The sequence below is a fragment of the Peromyscus leucopus genome, chromosome 8b, assembly GCF_004664715.2.
Source record: "Peromyscus leucopus breed LL Stock chromosome 8b, UCI_PerLeu_2.1, whole genome shotgun sequence".
Taxonomy (NCBI): Eukaryota; Metazoa; Chordata; class Mammalia; order Rodentia; family Cricetidae; genus Peromyscus; species Peromyscus leucopus.
In genome coordinates, this window is record NC_051086.1 from 66,240,664 (window position 1) to 66,260,667 (window position 20,004).

At 42.9% G+C, this 20,004-nt stretch overlaps 2 protein-coding genes across 3 annotated transcripts in view; one reads left to right on the forward strand and one right to left on the reverse strand.

Annotated features, from left to right (window-relative positions):
• The window catches only part of Cct6b (chaperonin containing TCP1 subunit 6B), a 60,512-nt gene that overhangs the window by 33,296 nt on the left and 7,212 nt on the right, over positions 1 to 20,004 (reverse strand). The window contains exons 1-3 of one of the 2 annotated variants that reach the window (XM_028866982.1): positions 7,712 to 7,938; positions 5,831 to 5,894; positions 3,811 to 3,945 (exon numbers count right to left, since the gene is read on the reverse strand). In XM_028866982.1, the coding sequence (XP_028722815.1) occupies positions 3,811 to 3,945; positions 5,831 to 5,894; positions 7,712 to 7,848 (336 nt within the window). In that variant the 5' untranslated portion in view covers positions 7,849 to 7,938. Of the gene's footprint in view, positions 1 to 3,810; positions 3,946 to 5,830; positions 5,895 to 7,711; positions 7,939 to 20,004 lie in introns of those variants that run through there. The other variant, XM_037200968.1, reaches the window with a different exon arrangement.
• On the forward strand, positions 7,977 to 10,235 carry Znf830 (zinc finger protein 830). The gene has a single exon (XM_028866983.2). It carries the CDS (start codon positions 7,993 to 7,995, stop codon positions 9,103 to 9,105), a length of 1,113 nt encoding a protein of 370 aa, XP_028722816.1. The 5' UTR covers positions 7,977 to 7,992; the 3' UTR covers positions 9,106 to 10,235.

A 20,004-nucleotide genomic window follows, 5' to 3' on the forward strand; every position in this document is an offset into this window, starting at 1 on the left:
GGCACAATGATTAACATAACAGTCAAAGCATTTTTTCAAAAGTTTCAACTACATCTAGGCACAAAATATTCCTTTGAATGCAGAGGGAAAGAGGCTGCAGTGACTTTGTGAAAAGTGCACCACAGTAATGGGTTGGATAGTCATCTCATGCCCCCATAGAATACATTCAGAACACCACAGAACTGCTCTTGCAGTATTGCCAAAAATGAATAACCTGAGCCTAATCATGAGGAAATGGGCATTACCATGTGAGGCACCATCTACAAAATAACTGGCCCATGCAACTTAAAATAGCAATGTCAACCAGGTGTGGTGGTGCATGCCTTTAGTCCCAGAACTTGGGAGGCAAAGGCAAATGGACCTCTGTGAGTTCAAGGCCAGCTTGATCTACATAGTGAGTTCTGGGACAGCCATGGCTATGTAGAGAGACCCTGTCTCAAAAAAAAAAAAAAAAAGTAGCAATGTCAGGATTGGAGTGATGTCTCAAAAGTTAAGAGCACTTATTGCTCTTACAGCCAACCTGGATTCAGTTCCCAGAGCCCACATAGTGGCCCACAATCATTCATAATTCCAGTTCCAGGGGACATAATATCCTCTTCTGAATTTCAAGGCACTAGGCCCACATAAGGTTGACATACATATATGCAGGCAAAACATGCATATCCATAAAATAAACTATAACTATAAAAGGTGCTTCAGGAACTATTTCAGCCTAAAGGAAACTAAAGGGACATGACAACTAAACACAATGCATTATCCTAGAGTTTCCTTTTTCTGTGAAAGACACTCTTATGACAAGTGGTGAAATTTGAAAGAAATCTGCAGACTAGATAATAGTATACTCTGTGAGCTGTTGATGTGAAGACTAATTTCCTCTTTTATATACATATGTTGTGACTATATATGAGAATTCAGTGGTGCCAAAAATTATACACTAAGTGCTGGGAGGACATGGCTGTAACGCCAGCCCTTGGGAGACTGGGGCAAGAAGGTGGTGAGTTAGAAGTCACTTCCATCTACACAACAGGACCAGACTGAGCTACGTGGTGAAACCTGTCTCAAAACAGAAACAAACAAACAAACAAAACACAAAGAAAAAAGTCACGCTGAAATTAGGACACGTTTGCAACTTACTCTCACCCACTCAGAAAACATTTAAATGCCTAATATTAATTACATGTCTCACGGAAAACATAGCAGAGGTACAATAATGCTTTTAGAAACATGGATAAATGCTATATGCTGATTCTTTGCAATATTCTTGCAACTTTTCTGTGAGTCTAAAATTCTGACCAAAATCAATTTTTCTGAGAGAGTGTCTCATCATGAGCCCAAGCTGCCCTCAAACTTGTAATCTCCCCACTTCAGCCTCTTGAGTCCTAGAATTACAGAGGCATGTACCACCACACCTGGCTCACAAAATTAAAAGGTTTTCAAATACTGTTGAGACTGAGGATATAGTGTATAGAGCAACTGCCTAGGATGAAAAAAGTCCTTGGTCTTTGAAATAGTCATCAAAAGAACTAGTAGTATTATTTATTCTCTTTTCTGGTGTGTTTGTGTATCTTTTCTATCTTTTATGTATGGTGTGTGGATGCTGGTGAATGTACATGCCACAGCATGAGTGTGAAGGTCAGAAGGTAACTTTGGAACCTTAGGTGTTGGTCCTTGCCTTCCACCTTGCTTGAGGCAGGGTCTCTTTTATTGCCATACTTTGCAGTCTTGCTGGCCAACCAGTTTCAGGGCTTTGCCCCATCTCCCGCAGGAACAGTGGGGTTACAGACACGTGTTGTGATGCTCAGTTTGACAAGGGTCTGAGGATTCAAACTTAGGTCCTCACACTGGAACAGCAAGCACTTGACCCACAGAGCCATCTCTCCACTCCCCAGGACTGTTTACTTTGCAAAACAATACACAGACATTGGGAAAGCATGAACCACATGAAAGGCATAAACCACAGTTCCTTCCCTTCATTTCTTTGTGTTATCCTATAATACTTAAAAGGTGACACTGAGCATTTGTGCTGGGCATAATTCTAAGGGCTCTATGTGAATTATCTCATTTGATCCTCTCAACAACAGTATAAAGTGGGTCCTATTATTGCTCTACACAGATAATGTAATTTGTCTTACATCAGCAAGCAGTTCAGAAATGGAGCCAAGATTTAAATCTGTAAGACCCAACATGGAGCCAAGATTTAAATCTGTAAGACCCGACACTCTAATCCAACCTGCTCTATTATCATTTGTAAAAATTTCCTCAATCTAGGTCTTCATAATTACTCATCTGGACTACTAGGAGAACCTTGACTGTGGATTCCTTAGAATTGTCCCCACATATTGAAAATGCCAATCTGTCCACGGCAGTCATTAATATGCTACTGTTTGGTCTGCTCACTACAACAGTGCTCCTCACCCTCCGAGATTGTCTTCCACTTTCTTCCCCAACCTCTTCACTCTCACACACATCCCCTCAAACTCCAGTAACACCAACTGCTTGTAGCTCTCTACCAATTCGGGGGTGGAGCTTCGGCCTGGAACACCATGTGCCTCACGTTCTATCCTGAAGACTCTGTGTTCAAGATCCTCACCTGGATGTTTCCTGGCTACTGCAGGCTAATTTAGCATCTCCATGTGTCCCTGGTGTTTCTTTCATATCCTGTGCCTCACTTTATTAATGTTCAGATATACACTATGGATCTGGCAACATCTCACCACTGACACTCCCCTTTCTTCCTCACCTAACCCTGATTTTCAGAAGATGTCCATCTTTCACCTGTGCTTCAGGGGAATCTTAACCCCAGCTCAAGCAGTGGGGTCTACATCAGCCTAATCAACTCTCCTGACAGTGGTTATCAGTTTAAGAAAAGCATAAGACTAACGTTGGCCCAAGGAAGGATTCCTATGCTATAGTTGGAGGAATGTCTTTATGTCTACCTCTCCTGCTGAGTCTCACCAAGGGAAATAAGTAGCCCTGACTTCCTCTGATGTTCTGACCTTCAAGATCCAGCTTAGAATGAAGCTGTATTATATGCAGAAGAGTTTAGAGACCAAAAGGACCTGGGTACTTACTTGATAGCTCATTGAACTTTTAAATTTACCAGTCACAGACCCTACCTTATCCCTCACTGCTCTCTTGTATGAGATGGTGATTTCTGCATAGTTTTAGTCAAGAGAGTTTTAGTCAAGTTTCCGCTGTTTAAGCCCAAATCATTCTAAATGAGGTAAGTTACAGATACTGAATGGATAATTCGCAATACTAAATGGAACACAAAGAATCTCCACTTTGACCAGGTTATGCTTTGCTGAGATAGTCTCTGAATGAGAGGGAATACTCAGATAATTCTATAAAAGACATGCAATGTTGAGAAAAGAATATGACTGAACAAAGGCACAGACATAGAAATGCGAATGATAATTCCATAGGCTAAGGAAAGAGGAGTCCAGCTAGGTGGTTTATAAAGAAAAGAGGAATTAGAAAATTAAACACATGCACAAGGTGAAAAGCCTTCAGTAATTTCTCCCCAGTTAATTTTAAAAGAACATAATTTTGTTTCAACTTTTATTAGTTAAATTTTTTGTAAGTATGATTCATAGGTATATGTGGGTGTTTTTTTAACCTTTCTATACATCTTTAACTATTTTATATTTTTAAAAATATATAACTGCAATAAAAGCCATTAGTTTGGCAGAAAATAAAAATCAGTTTCCACTCACAACTGCCTAAGATTATCTTAATTGTAATTAGTTCTTATTCTCTAAAATTGAACTTTAAAAAAACTTCCTTTGAAATAGTGTGAAATTTTAATACCTCAGAAATGTAAAGATCAGCTTGTTTGAGCAATTCCCCAATGATCAGGACATTCGAGGTGGTGCCGTCTCCTGTGATGTGGTCCTGGGCTGCTGCCACTTTTGCTATGATGGAAGCTGTTGGGTGTTGAATTTGCTGGAAAAGGTAAACACCAGATTGAAAAAGACAGAGACTGTGATAAAGAAGGCCACTACACTGAAGATAACCCAAGAGTCAATAGTAAAATTAAGAAACAAACTTTATGCTGCACATTTACAGGTTTTACATTATCAATATTTGGTAAATGTCAAATTCAAAATTTTAAAGTTGAGAATTAATGAGGTTTGAACATTTTATGAAAATCTTTGCTTCAAAACGCAATGACATTTCCAAGAAGAGATTAAGCCCTTCAATCTCAAAGATGAATACATTTATGAAAATGGCAAAGGACTTTTCTTTTTCCATGATTACAAAGAATACAATGAAGTGCTCCAAAAATATTAATTTGTAAGTATTCCTAAGCTATTAGACTCTATAAACATTTGAAAATAGCCAAAATTCAGTTTGTTGATGTTTAAACCAACAACCATATCTCAAGACTGTAGTTTTTAGCTGATAGCCTTATCTGTTTTTTGTTTTGTTTTTTTTTTGAGAGGGTTTCTAGGTGTAGCTTTGGCGCCTTTCCTGGAACTCACTTTGTAGCTCAGGCTGGCCTCAAACTCATAGAGATCCACCTGCCTCTGCCTCCCAATGGCTGGGATTAAAGACATGTGCCAGCACCACCCAGCATTGATAGCCTTATCTTAAAAATACAAATTGTGATGCCAGACAGCAGTGGTACATGCCTTTAATCACAGCCCTTGGGAGGCAGAGGCAGGTGAATCTCTGTGAGTTTGAGGCCAGCCTGGTCTACAGAGTGAGTTCCAGGACAACCAGAGCTACACAGAGGAATCCTATCTCATCCTTGCCCCCCACCCCCACCCCTGAAAAAAAAGGCTAGAGAGATAGTCAGCCATTAAGAGTATGTTCTATTCTTCCAGAAAAGTGGAGTTTGGCTCCCACCACCCATTAACAGGTGATTTACAATTGCCTTAAGTCCAGCTCCAGGGGATCTGACACCCTTCTCTGGCCTCTGTAGGCACCAGCATGCATGTGACATACACTCATACAGATAGACACTCGGGGCTGGAGAGATGGCTCAGTGGTTAAGAGCACTGGCTGCTCTTTGAGAGGTCCAGATTTCAATTCCCAGCAACCACATGGTGGCTCATAGATAGACACTCATACACATAAAATTTAAAAACCAATAAATCTTTAAAAATACAAATTATAAGATTGAAGCTATCCCTTAGTGGTAAAGAGCACTTGCCTAGCATATGCTCAATCCCTAGCGTTGCAAAAGTTATTTCTTAAATTTTTTTTTCAAGACAAGGTTTTCTGTGTAGTCCTGGCTGTCCTGGAATTCACTCTATTGACCAGGCTGACCTCAAACTCAGAGATCCACTGCCTCTGCCTCCTGAGTGCTGGGATTAAAGGTGTGCACCACCAAGCCTGGCTAAAATTCTTTTGTCTTTCATTTTATGTGCATTGATGTTTTCCTACATGTATGTCTGTATGAGGGTATCAGATCCCCTGGAACTGGAGGTACACAATTGTGAGCTGCCATGTGGGTTCTGAGAATTGAAGCTGGGTCCTCTGGAACAGCCAGTGCTCTTAACCACTGAGCCATCTCTCCAGCCCACAAAAATATCTTTAAATAAATAAACTTGCATATGATATATAAAGCATACCCTTTCCTCACAGTGTTGAATCTAGAATCTTGCATGTGCTAGGGAAGTGCTCTACCACTGAGCTGCATACTCAACCTGTGTGCCATTTGTTAAATTAAGGCTTATTAAAGGCAGCAGCAGCTGGGCATTGTATTGAATGCCTAAATCCAACAGCCAGGAGGCTGAGGCAGGATGATGAGTTTGTGGCCAGCCATATTCTGTCTGAGAATATTCTGTCTGAGAAAAGAAAATGAAGAAGAGCATTAGCTCACCATCTCATGAAGCAGTACATTGCCGTCTTTTGTGAGTTTGATGTCACCTGCCCCAGAAACAAGCCTGTTCAAAGAACAATGGTACTTATTAACTCCACAAGTCAAGAATCAAAAAGCACTCACTCCCACTTCTTGCCATCCACTGTTCTAAACACAGATGATTGAGCTTGGAAATTCTCCATCGAATGAGGTGATACTGTGGTAATGACTGCCACTTGCATCTCATAGAATTATTTCTCCCAGGTGACCTTCTAGTGATTTCATTCCAAATGGAGCATTTATGGGCTTACAGAGTAGCTGATGGGTTATAAACATTGGCTAATGAAAAGTATAAAACAAAGAACAAATCTGCAAATTTCCTGTAGGTTCTTTATTTTGGTAAATGTCATAATTCAGTGACTGAATTTAGTTGCCTCATGCCTGCATTTATTAAATGCACCAAGCTCTGTCAATTCTACAATTTAAATACCTTTAAATCTTCACCTCTTCTCTCCAATTTTATTATCATTTCTAGACTGCTTAGACAGCCATCTTGTCTCCAAATTTGAATCAACTCTCTGCACTCTATTTTTCTAAAAGGCAATGTGACTCAGTTTCCTGACCAAGAATCCTGCAGTGAATTTATATTCTCCACCATCTTCAGGTAAAAGTCAAAGTAATTTAACAGTAACATGCTTGGCTTTTTCCCAAACTCTCCTGTTCCATCGATCATCATCGTTCCCACAGTAGGTCTTTCAGTCCCCCTTCATACATTATAATGTTAATTTCTGATGGATTCACACCACTGGGAGGCCTTTATTCCCTTCAGCAACTGCTCAATTCATTCTTCTACAACTCTGATCAAACATCACCTGTTATCTGAGAGGCTTTTCCTTTCGCCATCGGTAATTGGACCCTTTCCTCTGTAAAATCGTTTACGTCTATATATAATTGACACACCTGTCACTACCATGTCACCTTAAGAGCAGATGCTATCTCAAGGGCTGGAGCGATGGCTCAGTAGTTAACAGCACTTACTGTTCTTGCAGAGGATCTGATCTTGGTTTCCAGCACCCGTATCAGATGGCTCACAACTGCCTATAACTCAAGTTCGGGGGATCTGACACCCTCTGACCTCTGGGGGCATCTGCACACACCTGATGCACATAAACTCAGACAGGTGCACACACATAAGTTAAAATAAATCAACCTTCTTTAAAGAAAAGAACAGAAACTATCTCATCTGTTTTCCCAGCATCTAGTGTTAAGTGGCCTCATTTACTATTAATATTAGTTTGCTCATTCCTCTCGGGGTGTCACTTTCCTAAGAGACCTTTTGTTCTCCCCCACTCTCTTCTTCCTACGTAAAACAATGGCGCCAAATAAACGTATGTCCAAATGGATGGATAACTATAAAGAACTCTAGGTACAGAGAGTTGCAAGAACTTGATTAAGTACTAACAGATGGAAGATGATGGACCCTGAATTTGAACCTATGCCTGCCTAGCTCCAAAGCCAGAACAACACCCTGCCAAGTCAAAACAATCCTGTCTACGGTGGGGCTGCAGTCCAACGTCTGCTGAGCGCGTGCACAGGGTTAAGTTCATCCCCAACAGGAGAGGCGGGGAGTAAGCTCCAGAAGCGTTCAGGACTTAACGTTTCCAGCGAGCCACGGTATGAATAGGCTGTTTATGAACCCTAGTGAAAGGGGAGGGTGTCACAGCTTCTACGGGCAGGGCCTTTTCTCCTCGGCAAACAGGCTAGAGATCTCGGAGAGCGGAATGTGAGAGGGAGGAAAACCGGGCGGCTAAGCGCTGCAGCTCTGCTCGCCGTTCTTCACTGAACATCAGCAGCAGCCTCAAAGGGCGCCGCGACACCTCACACACCCTAGCGGCATCTCACATTTTTAGTGCGCCCTTAGGACCCAAGCTGGGCCGCAGCACATCCTGCAGCCCTCGGGCGGCGCATATGTTCACAGCCAAGGCCGCCTGGCTGCGCGCCACCTCAGCCCCAGGGTTGGCGACTTTGATCGCAGCCATGGGTTCAACGGTTCAGCCCTCAACCTGCGGAGTCGGAACCCTGGCGCCACGCCCACACTCCTGAGCTTCGGCCAATCGACCCCATAACAGGAAGTGACGCTATCACGCCTCGCCGGGACGGAAGCCTGAATCGCCGGCCCAAACATGGCGTCCTCCGCTTCTGCTGGGACTCCGGCGGGGAAGCGGGTGGTGAATCAGGAAGAACTGAGGCGGTTGATGAAGGAGAAGCAGCGCCTGAGCACCAACCGGAAGAGGATAGAATCTCCGTTCGCCAAGTACAACCGTCTGGGGCAGTTGAGCTGCGCACTTTGTAACACGCCGGTCAAGAGCGAGCTCCTGTGGCAGACCCATGTTCTGGGGAAGCAGCACCGGGAGAGAGTAGCCGAGCTGAAAGGCGCCAAGGGAGCAACCCCGGGACCGTCGGCCAGCGCGGCGCCTCAGCCCATCAAGAGGAGAGCGACGGATGCGGAGAGCCATGACGCCAAGAGAACCAAGGCCTCCGTGGGGCCTCAGGTACAGCCCTCCACCTCGGCCTCGCCCGCCAACTTTGAGAAATCGGGAAAAGAGGCCGCTAGGGCAACCTCCAGTAAACCTTCTGGACTCGGTTTACTCCCTGATTATGAAGATGAGGAAGAGGAGGAGGAAGAAGAGGGAGGTGGAGAAGGAAGAAGGGACAGCAGCAAGCATCTTCCAGATGCACAGGGCAAAACCAAAGAACATTCGCTTGCCTCTCCGACAACGAGCAATGTGCTGCCAAATGATCCCTTTAATACAAATCCTCCCAAGGCCCCCTTAGTTCCTCATTCAGGGTCAATTGAGAAAGCAGAAATACACGAAAAGGTGGTGGAAAGGAGAGAGAACACCGCCGAAGCATTACCAGAAGGGTTCTTCGACGACCCTGAGGTAGACGCAAAGGTCCGGAAGGTTGATGCCCCCAAAGATCAAATGGACAAAGAGTGGGACGAGTTTCAGAAGGCCATGAGGCAAGTCAACACTATTTCCGAAGCTATAGTTGCCGAAGAGGATGAGGAGGGACGGTTGGATCGGCAGATTGGAGAGATTGATGAGCAGATAGAGTGTTACCGTCGAGTGGAAAAGCTGCGGAATCGCCAGGATGAAATAAAAAACAAACTTAAAGAGGTTCTGACCATAAAGGAATTGCAGAAGAAGGAAGAAGAGAATGTGGACAGTGATGACGAGGGAGAATTACAGGATTTGCTGTCCCAAGATTGGCGGGTGAAAGGGGCTTTGCTGTAAGGTTTTGAAGATCCAAGCTTTCCATCATTCTCCGCTACCCCGTAAAAAGTGCTGTGTTCTAGTACTTGTGTTACTCTAGCCTTGGGTACCCTGAGTTGTTGAGATAAAATAAGCTAGTGAGCAGTAATACTTCGGGGAAGGTACAGTGGTGCTATTTATTATAAAATGTTTGAGGCAAACCTGTTTTTGACATTTTTGAAATTATAACTGCAAATTGCCAACTTTTTCCGTGTTTACAGACTTAATGTTGATTTTCAGTTGTAAATGCTGTATATAGCTAAATATATATTTACATAAGTCACTGTTTTGAAACTTATAAATAGAAGTCAGACCAAAAAGACACAAGTTTCTATGACCTCGATGTGCATATGTATTTTCGAGCCTTAAACTCCAGGGTTTGGGGCTTTGGGAAGGTTGTTTTTAAAAGGCTACTCATAAACACGTATATTTTTTCATAAAGCAGCGAATGAGTATTGTTTTCAAAAGCATACTTCATGAGATCATTGAGAAAAACATGCCACAAATGCCCAACCTCCTTAAGCCAACATTTCTTTGGACAAGACCAATGATTGTCAAAAATGTAGGTCAGTATCACCTGTGAAACGTTTGATTGTGCATGGAATGTCAAATCACCTATGCAACATTAGTGCCTGAACCCTGGCCTTAGATTCCACAAATCTAAAGGGCTCCAGATGACAATATTCTTGAATGTTCCCAGGTTATTCTAATATGTGCCCACATTAGAGAGCAGCTGCCCTAAGTCCAGACCTATTTATATATTATTTCAGGGTTGGTTTTCCTCTAACATGTTCTGTAAATTTGCTGTACTCCTTGTCCTGCAGTGGTGGTAGGCATCCTATCCAGGGCAATGAGTACATACCACCACTGAGCTGGTTTTCGAGTGAAGGAAATATTGCCTTTTATTTCTACCCCATTGAGGCTGAAATTTGATTTTTGTGGTAAATTAGGCTTGTGTTTACCGGTTCTTTCAATTGCAGGAAGATGTTGATGTTGCTAAGAAAGCAATGACAATTGCCTTATACTAACTGTTGATAGTTTAAAGTACTCCACTCCTCCAAAGTACTTGGAGGATGAGGTGTTCAAAAAGGAAAATAAATAGCAGTATTTTATATACAGCATGTTCAAATTAATAATAATAATAGCTAAGACATACTATTTGTTCTAAGCATAAACCAGACAAGATTCTAAATACTTTACTTATATTAACCCATTCTAGTTCAGACTTTATAGGGGGAAGCCCAAGAAAAACGGTCTGAAAAGCCTTAAAAACTATGGGCTGGAGAGATGGCTCAGCAGTTAAGAGTTCTGGCTGCTCTTCCAGAGGACTCTGGTTCAATTCCCAGCAACCACATGGCAGCTCACAACTGTCTATAGCTCCAATTCCATGGGATCTGGCACCTTCACAGGTATACATGTAGACAGAAACACCAATACACATAAAATAAAAATAAATCTTAAAAAATGTTTTATAAAAAACAAACAAACAAACAAAACTGATGTGGTGATTCACACCTGACACTCAGCTTTTGGGAAACCTAGGGAGATGGCTGAAGTTTGGGCAACGCCTGAACTACATAGTGATATCATGTCCAAAATGGAGAAAAATAAAAGCCTTAAGTTCTAAAGAATTGTTCCCCCAGGCAATGAGGAACTAAATGGAGGGGGTTTTGTCTTGAAACAAGATTCTGTGGTGATTAGGTGTTACTCTAGTTGTCATATATGGTATAGACAGAGCACAGGACAAGGAACTGGGAAATTACGTAGAAACTACTTCGAAAGTAAAGTGACTAAAACTGACTAGTTATGGACGAAGTGGGGAGAAAGTGACAAAATTCCTCAGGAAAAGCTAACATATTAAAGATGTGTATTTTATGTATATGAGTGCTTTGTTTTCATCCATACCAGAAGAGGGCATCAGATTCCCTTACAGATGGCTGTGAGCCACCCCGTGGTTGCTGGAAATTTGACCTCACAACCTCTGTAAGAACAGCCAGTGCTCTTAACCTCTGAGCCACTTCTTCAGCCCCCAAGAGCTAACATTTTAATGACTAGAAGTAGAAAAAAAATGTAGAACGGATAAGGATTGTTGCTGGAGGGCTTCTCTCCAGGTTCCCCAAGCCCCGCAGTCCCACAATCCACTTATAAAATAATCACTCAGACGCTTATATCACTTATAAACTGTATGGCCGTGGCAGGCTTCTTGCTAACTGTTCTTATATCTTAAATTAACCCATTTTTATAAATCTATAGCTTGCCACGTGGCTGGTGGCTTACCGGTGTCTCTACATGCTCTTCTCCTGGCGGTGGCTGCAGTGTCTCTCCCCCAGCCTTCCGCTTCCCAGAATTCTCCTCTCTCCTTGTCCCACCTACCTCCTGCCTGGTCATTGGCCATCAGTGTTTTATTTACATAGAGTGATATCCACAGCAAAGGATAGGCTGTCAAAGGATCTTCTTTAGGTGTGGGTACCAAGAAGACACTGTCTGATGTGGTATGTGCCACACATTATTAATAATTGTGCTGCCTGTGATACAACGTCTGAATCCTCTGACTGCCTACTGATTAGGGGTAACCATTTCAGTTTGATAATCACAAAGGGTGGACCTGCCTCAGGTGTATTTTCCCCACACTGAGAATTTTCAGTTTCAGCATGCAAGAAAGTACCTAGGAGGGTTCAAAGGTGAATGATGATCTGCAAGAGCACCTTCATTAGAAATACAAAGCTGGCTGGGCAGAGTTGGCGCACACCTTTAATCGCAGCACTTGGGAGGCAGAGCCAGGCAGATCTCTGTGAGTTCAAGGCCAGCCTGGTCTCCAGAGTGAGTTCCAGGACAAGCACCAAAAGTACATGGTGGGTCATATCTGTAATCCTAGCAGGAGGATTCCTGTCATTTTGAGGCCATACGTTTGACAGAAGACGCTATCTCAAAAAACTGAAGTGCAAAAAAATAAAATATAAGCTATTAAATCTAGTAGCCATTTTAAACAGGTGAAGTTAGTTTCAATGTTTTTACTTACCCTGCTATTTCCAAAATACTAAATTTCAGTAAGTGATATTTAAAGACTACTGAGTACTCTTGCATACATTTTTGAAATCTTGAGTGTATCTAACAACACACACGTAAGTGCCCATTAGCCACTGGTGACCTATGGCTTCCTTAAAGGACAGCACAGATCTAATAGTGACATAGGTAAAGAACGGAAACATGCTGAGGAAGTAGGCATAAAGGGTTAATTCCTGGCATCAGTGGAGGTTAGGTGTGATAAGGTAGTTTATCACTGAATGTCAAGATGTAAAGAGTAAGATTGGTTTTTAGTCGTGTGTGTGTGTGTGTGTGTGTGTGTGTGTGTGTGTGTGTGTGTGTAGATGCACATGAACTACTACTACTACATCAAAATTGGATCTCAGTAGTCCTTATTAAGAACAGTAGGAAGGACCCCTATCATAACCAGTGCTCAGGGAGTCCTTGTTGAATTTGAGACCAATGGAACAGCTATGGGAGTGAGCAGCTCCACAAACTACAAAGATCCTTACATCCCCTGAGCTGAGTCGGAGGCTGATGTTCAACTGTGCTGTTCCTTGACAGAATTAGTTCCAAGGATTCTTTCTAGCCACAGCTCTTTATAGAGAGGTCTCTAATTCAGCCATCATCACAATACACAATTATTGTAAAGGGCAAAAGGTTTCTTCTCCATTTCATCAAAAACACTCCATTTCCCAACTTGGAAGAAAAGGAATACTAATCTAAATGGATTTCAAATAAACATCTGTCCAGTGCTTTACAGTTAGGAAATGGTTTCACCTGTATTTCTTTTTTCTTTTTTTGTTTTGGGGGGTTGTTTGTTTTGTTTTGTTTTTTGAGACAGGGTTTCTCTGTGTAGCTCTGCGCCTTTTCTGGAACTCGCTTTGGAGGCCAGGCTGGCCTCAAACTCACAGAGATCTGCCTGGCTCTGCCTCCCAAGTGCTGCGATTAAAGGCATGTGCCACCACCACCTGGCTCACCTGTATTTCACTTATGATGGAAGTAATGGCTGCTTTTCTGGTATTGCAGGGAAAAGAAAATAATATAAAATTTAGACCTAAAACCTTTAATAGTAACAAACATCAGATTAATCTGGACTAAGAAAGCAAAGCAGTTGGCAACAGAAAGCCCAGTTCAAGCTCCTGCTCCACTTTATGTATTTCTTTTGCAGTACTGGGGATTTAAACCCAGGGCCTTAGGCATGCTAGGTAAGGGTTCCATCACTAAGCTGTATCCCCAGCCTGCTCCACCTTTAAGTGGCTAATGATCTTAGCCAAGTCACCTCTAAACTTCAGTTTGCTCAAGTATCAAATGAAAACACATAGTCCTCCTCATGGGTATGCAGTGAGAGTCTGTGGGATCATTCTAAATATAGAAGAGAAAATCTTAATGTAAAATACATTTTCTTATCAGGATATACAGGAAAACTCTGTCTCAAAAAACAAAGGAACAAAAACAAAAAAACACAAAAAAACATTTTCTCTCAGAGAAGCACCAGTTGCCTAGCAACTTGGCAGATAATGCAGAAAATCGAGCTTATCAGTGGGCATGATGGTTAAATGGACATTAGTCTTTTTTTTTACTTCAGGGCTGAGGACCGAACCCAGGGCCTTGCACTTGCTAAGCAAGCGCTCTACCACTGAGCTAAATCCCCAACCCTGGACATTCGTCTTTTTAGGACTAAATGTCTGTGTGATGCCAAGAAAAGGTTTAGGTTTCAATAGGAACAAAAGCCACCCAATTCACTGAATTTCTTTTCTTGTAGATTTTACTGCATCTGCCTTGTGTCTTCTTATATGGAATTTCCACCATCAGCCCACCTCATCCATTCATGTGGGTTTGAATATCTATCTATCACCTTTGTACTGAAGGGTCCAAGTTTATATCAACTTTGACTTTTTTTTTTAAGCTAGGACTTCAACCTACAGCCAGGGCAGAGCTAAGAGCATTACAGAGATGTAGAGCCAAAGCCCTGATCACACCATACCACACTACCAGTAAATGCCACTGTTGTTTAAGTCCTTGAGAATTCGGTTTCTATATGTAGGTATATTCCTAACCAATGAAATGGTGGTTTTCTGCCTCTTCTGCTTTACCGCTCTGCCTAACACTGTATTCGTATGTTTAATAAGTGCTCTAAATTTAGCGAATCTCAAATAGCTTTCATGCTTTCTAAAATTTCCCCTTCACCTCTGGGAAGTGGAGCTACCAACCTATCCAGGAGCTGAAGGCAGCCCCTGGGAGTGATCCAGACCCTTTCCTCACCTTCCAAGTCTAGGGCATTAGTTAGATCTTGTTCTACTCTAAAGAATGTCCAGAATCTCTGCTGCTGTCTGCCTTGGCTCTAGCCATCCATGTCTCTTAGTCCCTGTTGCCTTGCCCTGCTGCCCAGCCACTTTAACAAAGTATAGTAATCCTTTTAAAATGTTCAATTGTCACTCAAAGCCCTTTATTATGTTTCCATGACACTGAGAAATAAAAAGGCCAATCCCTTATTAAGCCTACATGGCCTTAAGGGGTAGCTAAATGTTCCTTACAAACTGACTCAATGAGCCCCATTGAGGACAGAAGGGGACAGGAAGACATAATTGTCCTACATTGGAAGCAGTAATATAATAAAGTGTCAGTTCAGCATATTGAATGTGTGTGTTAGAGGGTGTGAGTGACTGGGACAAGGGGTGAGAAAAGAGATTTAAAACGTGAGCTAGCTTTGAGGAAGGAGAAAAAAGTGGACCGAGACAGAGATAGGCAAAATGTACAGACTTCTTGGCAAATAGTAGCTTCAGGTACACAGAAAGAAGTGTAAGGTAGGACAGATGTCTGTGGGGGTTAGATTATAAGTAACCTTATATGCTTCATCTAAATTTAGTGTTTAGACTCCTATTCAAAATCAGAATTCCGATGTGGTAAAGAAAAGGGCAGAAACAAGTTCTTGTCCTCAATCAGAAGAAGACAGCGATACTGACAGTATGGAATGAATGCTCTCTCTATCTGGACTTCTTGCAGTTAAGGACTGCCTCTCTGGCCACGCTTCTAAAGCCATCCAGAGGAGATAGTGGGGGGAAGAGAGAAGCCTTCCTTTTTAAAGACCCTAATACTTAGTTAGGGGAAGACCTTGGAATTTCACTTCTAGTTCTAGAAACTATTTAGGAAGTTTTCATTATGGGGCAGCGGTGGCACACACCTTTAATCCCAGCAACTCGGGAGGCAGAGGCAGGTGGATCTCTCTGAGTTCAAGGCCAGTCTGATCTACAGAATGAGTTCCAGGACAGCCAAGGTTACACAGAGAAACCCAGTCTTGGGTGGGGGTGGGGGGACAGGCATAGTGCTTCAAGTCTATAATCCCAGAATTTGGGAGGTCCAGCTATGAGGAGTAGGTGTTCATGGCTAACCTTAGCTACAGAATGAGTTCCAGGCAAAGCCTGGGCTACAGGAAATCCTGTCTCAAAAAACAAAACAAAGTTTAAAACACAAACACTAACTAAAACCCAAGATGAAGAATGTCAAATAGAGAGGTTCTGTTTTGCTTTGTTTATGTTTGGGGCCTCAAACCCAGTACCTCACACCTGACTAGACAGACACTACCATTGACCTACAGCCCCAGTCCCAGGGTCTGTTGGACTAGAGCCTCCTGACTTTCAGTGGGAGCTCTGGAGAGAGTTCCAAAGGATGTTTTGCTAGGGGACACCTAGGCAGCAACATCAGACATCAACATTAAGCTATGGGCAAAGGGCTGTCTCACTTGGTCCAAACAGGCCCATCCTTAAGGCAGTGGTTCCATAACTATTTCCACTGTCCAGCCTGGCCTAGGAGATTGCTGGTCACTGGCTCTCCACTAGGGCTGTGGGAACAGCATTATAAAATATTTCAGACAGTCTGCACTGGCAGAAACCAGTGATTAACAATAGAGAACCCCGCCAAACTATGATCTGAAGAAATGATAATGGAACCTGCCTCATCATCACTGTAAAGATGAAATCAACACATACTTGCACACACTGCTTGACATTGTCCAGTATGAGAAGCACTTGATAATACTAATAATAACCACTCACTGAGTATTCCTTTTCTATCAGCTACCACATAAGAGTTTACAAGAAATTCAAAGACAGATGTCAACACCTTGTGACAGTAGGGACCATGTTTGACAGTACTGATCTAGTACCCAGCCAATGCTTTGTTGACAGAGCTGACACACAATACCTGTTCACAAAGTTAACTGAAAAGTAGCCCCCAGCTCTTGGGAGGCAGAGGCAGGAGAATCTCTGAGTTCAAGGCTAGCCTGGTCTACAGAGAGTTCCAGGACAGCCAGGGCTACAAAGAGAAACCCTGTATCAAAAAAACAAAAAAAAAAAACAAAACAAAAAAGTAGCCCTTCAAGAAAACTACAAGTGGCACAGTGGCACCCTCCTTTAATCTCAACACTCAAGAGGCAGAGGCAAGCAGATCTCTGAATTTGAGACTACCATGGTCTACATAATGAGTCTCAGGCCAGGAAGGGCTATATAGTGAGAGCCTGTCTTAAAAAAAAAAAAAAAAAAAAAAAAAAGCCGGGCGGTGGTGGCGCACGCCTTTAATCCCAGCACTCGGGAGGCAGAGCCAGGCGGATCTCTGTGAATTCGAGGCCAGCCTGGTCTACCAAGTGAGTTCCAGGAAAGGCGCAAAGCTACACAGAGAAACCCTGTCTCGAAAAACCAAAAAAAAAAAAAAAGGGATACAATCTTATTGTAAATAACATAAGAGATTTGGTAGGACCAGTTATTTATTAATCTACCAGTATAGGCAGTAGAGAGAGGGGTAACTATATCATGCTGGCAGGGCATGGTGTGCTGCATGGCTATAATCTCAACACTCAGAAGGCTAAGGTAAGAAGATCATATATTTGACATTAACCTGGGCTACATATTAAGAAGCTGGTTTTAAATAAAAAAGTCTCACTTGTACCCCTCCCTCACTTGGTTATGTGGTATCTACATAGCCTCTCTTTTTTTGTTTTGTTTTGTTGTTGTTTTGTTTTTCGAGACAGGGTTTCTCCGTGTAGTTTTGGGGCCTGTCCTGGGTCTCGCTCTGTAGACCAGGCTGGCTTCAAACTCAGAGATCCGCCTGGCTCTGCCTCCCGAGTGCTGGGATTAAAGGGGTGCACCAGGGCCACCCAGCTCTACATATCCTCTTGAAGATTACACTGTCTAGGTACTATCTCAGGACTCTCCCATATATGTCTATCACCAAGACCAAATAAGGAATTACTACAGGTAGGCCAGGGAGAGCACAAGAGGCTGCAGGTCTGAAGAGCTCAGGGTGGTGGAGATAATGGAATCATCAAAACACTGAGGAAGGGGAAGGGCTCTTCAAGTATAAGGAAAGTGGCACCTACAACAATGGCAGAAAGTAATCCCAGCACTCGGGAGGCAGAGGCAGGCGGATGTCTGAGTTCAAGGCCACCCTGGTCTACAGAGCAAGTTCCAGGACAGACAGGGCTACACAGAGAAACCCTGTCTAGGAAAACAAAACAAACAAACCAAAAAGAATGGCAGAAAGTATCTAGCTTTAATCTCTTCTAGCTGCCAGACCAAAGTTGGAAAACTATCACCAGTACTACCTATAAACCAGCACTGAGTCCTGTGGAGGATACGGAATCGAAGTTTGCTTCCGGTAATGATTAATCTTCATTGTCAACCTGGCTGAACTTGGAATCACCTAAGAGACACCCCTCTGGTTATGTCTTAGTCACTCTTCTGTTGCTGTGAAGAGACACCATGACCGCAGCAACTCTTATAAAGGAAATCATTTAATTGGAACTTGCTTACAGTTTCAGGGGTTTAGTCCATTGTTATCATGGTGGGGAGCAAGGTAGCACACAGGCAGACATGGTGCTGGAGAAGTAGCTGAGAATTTCACATCCAGATCTACAGGCAGCAGGAAGAGAGCCACACTGGGCTTGGCATGGGCTTTTGAAATCTGAAAAGCTCACCTCGAGACCACACAACACCTCTGGTCCTTTCAAATAGTGTCACTCTCTGGTGACCAGGCCTTCAAATGAGTCTACGGAGCCATTCTTATTCAACCACCAAAGGGTGATTCTTTCTTTTTTAAAGATTTATATTTTATATAAATGAGTGCTGTCTGCATGTACGATTGCAGGCCAGAAGAGGGCATCAGATGCCATTACAGATGGTTGGGAGCCACCAGCTAGAGGTTGCCGGGAATTGAACTCAGGACCTCTGGAAGAGCAGCTAGTAGGCCATTGAGCCATATCTCCAGTCCATGGGTGTTTCTTATTAATTTTAATTATTATTTTGCATGTATGCTGTATATGTGAGTAGGTACATGTATGCTGGCTACAGCGTGTGTGGAGGACAGAGGACAACCTGTAGAAGTCCATTCTCCAGTGATTCAACTCAGCTTGTCAGGCATGTGAAGCAAGTGATTTTACCCACTAAGCCATCTGGCTGTTCCTCTGAGTATGTCTTTGAGGGCATTTCCCGAGAGCTTTAGCTGAGGAGGAAGGGCCCATTCTGAATGAGAGTAGTACCATCCCGTGGAATGAATAAAAGGGAGGAGAAAGGAAGCCAGATGAGTGTCAGCATTTCTGCTTTCTGCTTCCTGGTCGGCCCAGATGTGAGGAGTCCAACACATGCTCTTGAATTCTGCCTCGCCTTCCCCGACATACAATGTGAGCCAAATAAGTCCTCCTCTTAAGTCCCTTCCATATTTGGTCAAAGCAAGAAACAGGTTGGCCCCTTTGTAAAGTGTATGTATTGCTTTGAAAAGTATTCACTTGATTCCCAAAGATCTACCTACTAGAACTTCATATTAGAAAACCCAACAAGAAGTTCAGGGAAGACAAGAAGCACTTTGAGTCTTCTGTGCACGTGAGACCCCAGGCTTCTTGTGTCCCAAAACCCCCATCCCTCTGCCATGCACTGGACACTCAAACTCTACTCTTCAACTCAGTTCTGCCTCAACTTGGCAGCTGTGGCACAAGACATTCAGAGAAGAGAACATGAAACCCCTCTGGCTAGTAAGCAAATTCTAAGCTGAATGGTGGTGGCACACACCTTTAATCCTGGCACTTGGGAAGCAGAAGCAGGTGGATCTCTGTGAGTTCGAGGCCAGCCGGTCTACAGAATGAGTTCTAGGACTGCCTTCAAAGCAACACAGAGAAACCCTGTCTCAAAAAACTTAAAAAAACAAAAAAAACAAAAAAAAAAAAAACAAAAACAAAAACACCAAAACAAAACAACAAAAAAACAAACAAAAAACCAAGAAGCAGTAGCAGCAGCAAACTCTGCAACCTGCTGATGCTGATGGTGAAGAACAAGGCTGAACTGAATTACCCTATATTCCTGCATGCTGATGCTCGCTTTTAAATACTTTTCCTGGCAAACCTATCTACTGTATTTCTTTAAAATTTCTTTTAATTGTGTAACATTAAGCAAACCAAACTGTAAGAGCAGATCTTGCTGCTGAGATTTATGTGACTCATAAAGCAGAACTTATTAAAAAGGGAAGCCACTGAGACCAAACCGACTTCCCAAGTGTCAGCCCTCTCCGGGACGATGGGAAGAGTTCACTCTAGTACTGTCCGTGGCTTAAGTGAGCAGCAAAGAACAGTCTACACATCTCTCTTGTTTGTTTCTCTTTTCAAGATCTTTTTAGCCGGGCAGTGGTGGCATATGCTTTTACTCCTGGAAGCAGAGGCAGGTGGATCTCTGTGAGTTTGAGGCCAGCATGGTCTACAGATCGAGTTCCAGGACAGCCAGGGCTACGCAGAGAAACCCTGTCTTGGAAAACCAAACAACAACAACAACAACAAAAAAAATCTTTTTTTTTTTTTTTGTGAGCATGTGCACATTG

Bases quoted from the DNA above. Each gene is read 5' to 3' on its own strand.
- Znf830 (XM_028866983.2), top strand. From the start codon at position 7,993: ATGGCGTCCTCCGCTTCTGCTGGGACTCCGGCGGGGAAGCGGGTGGTG.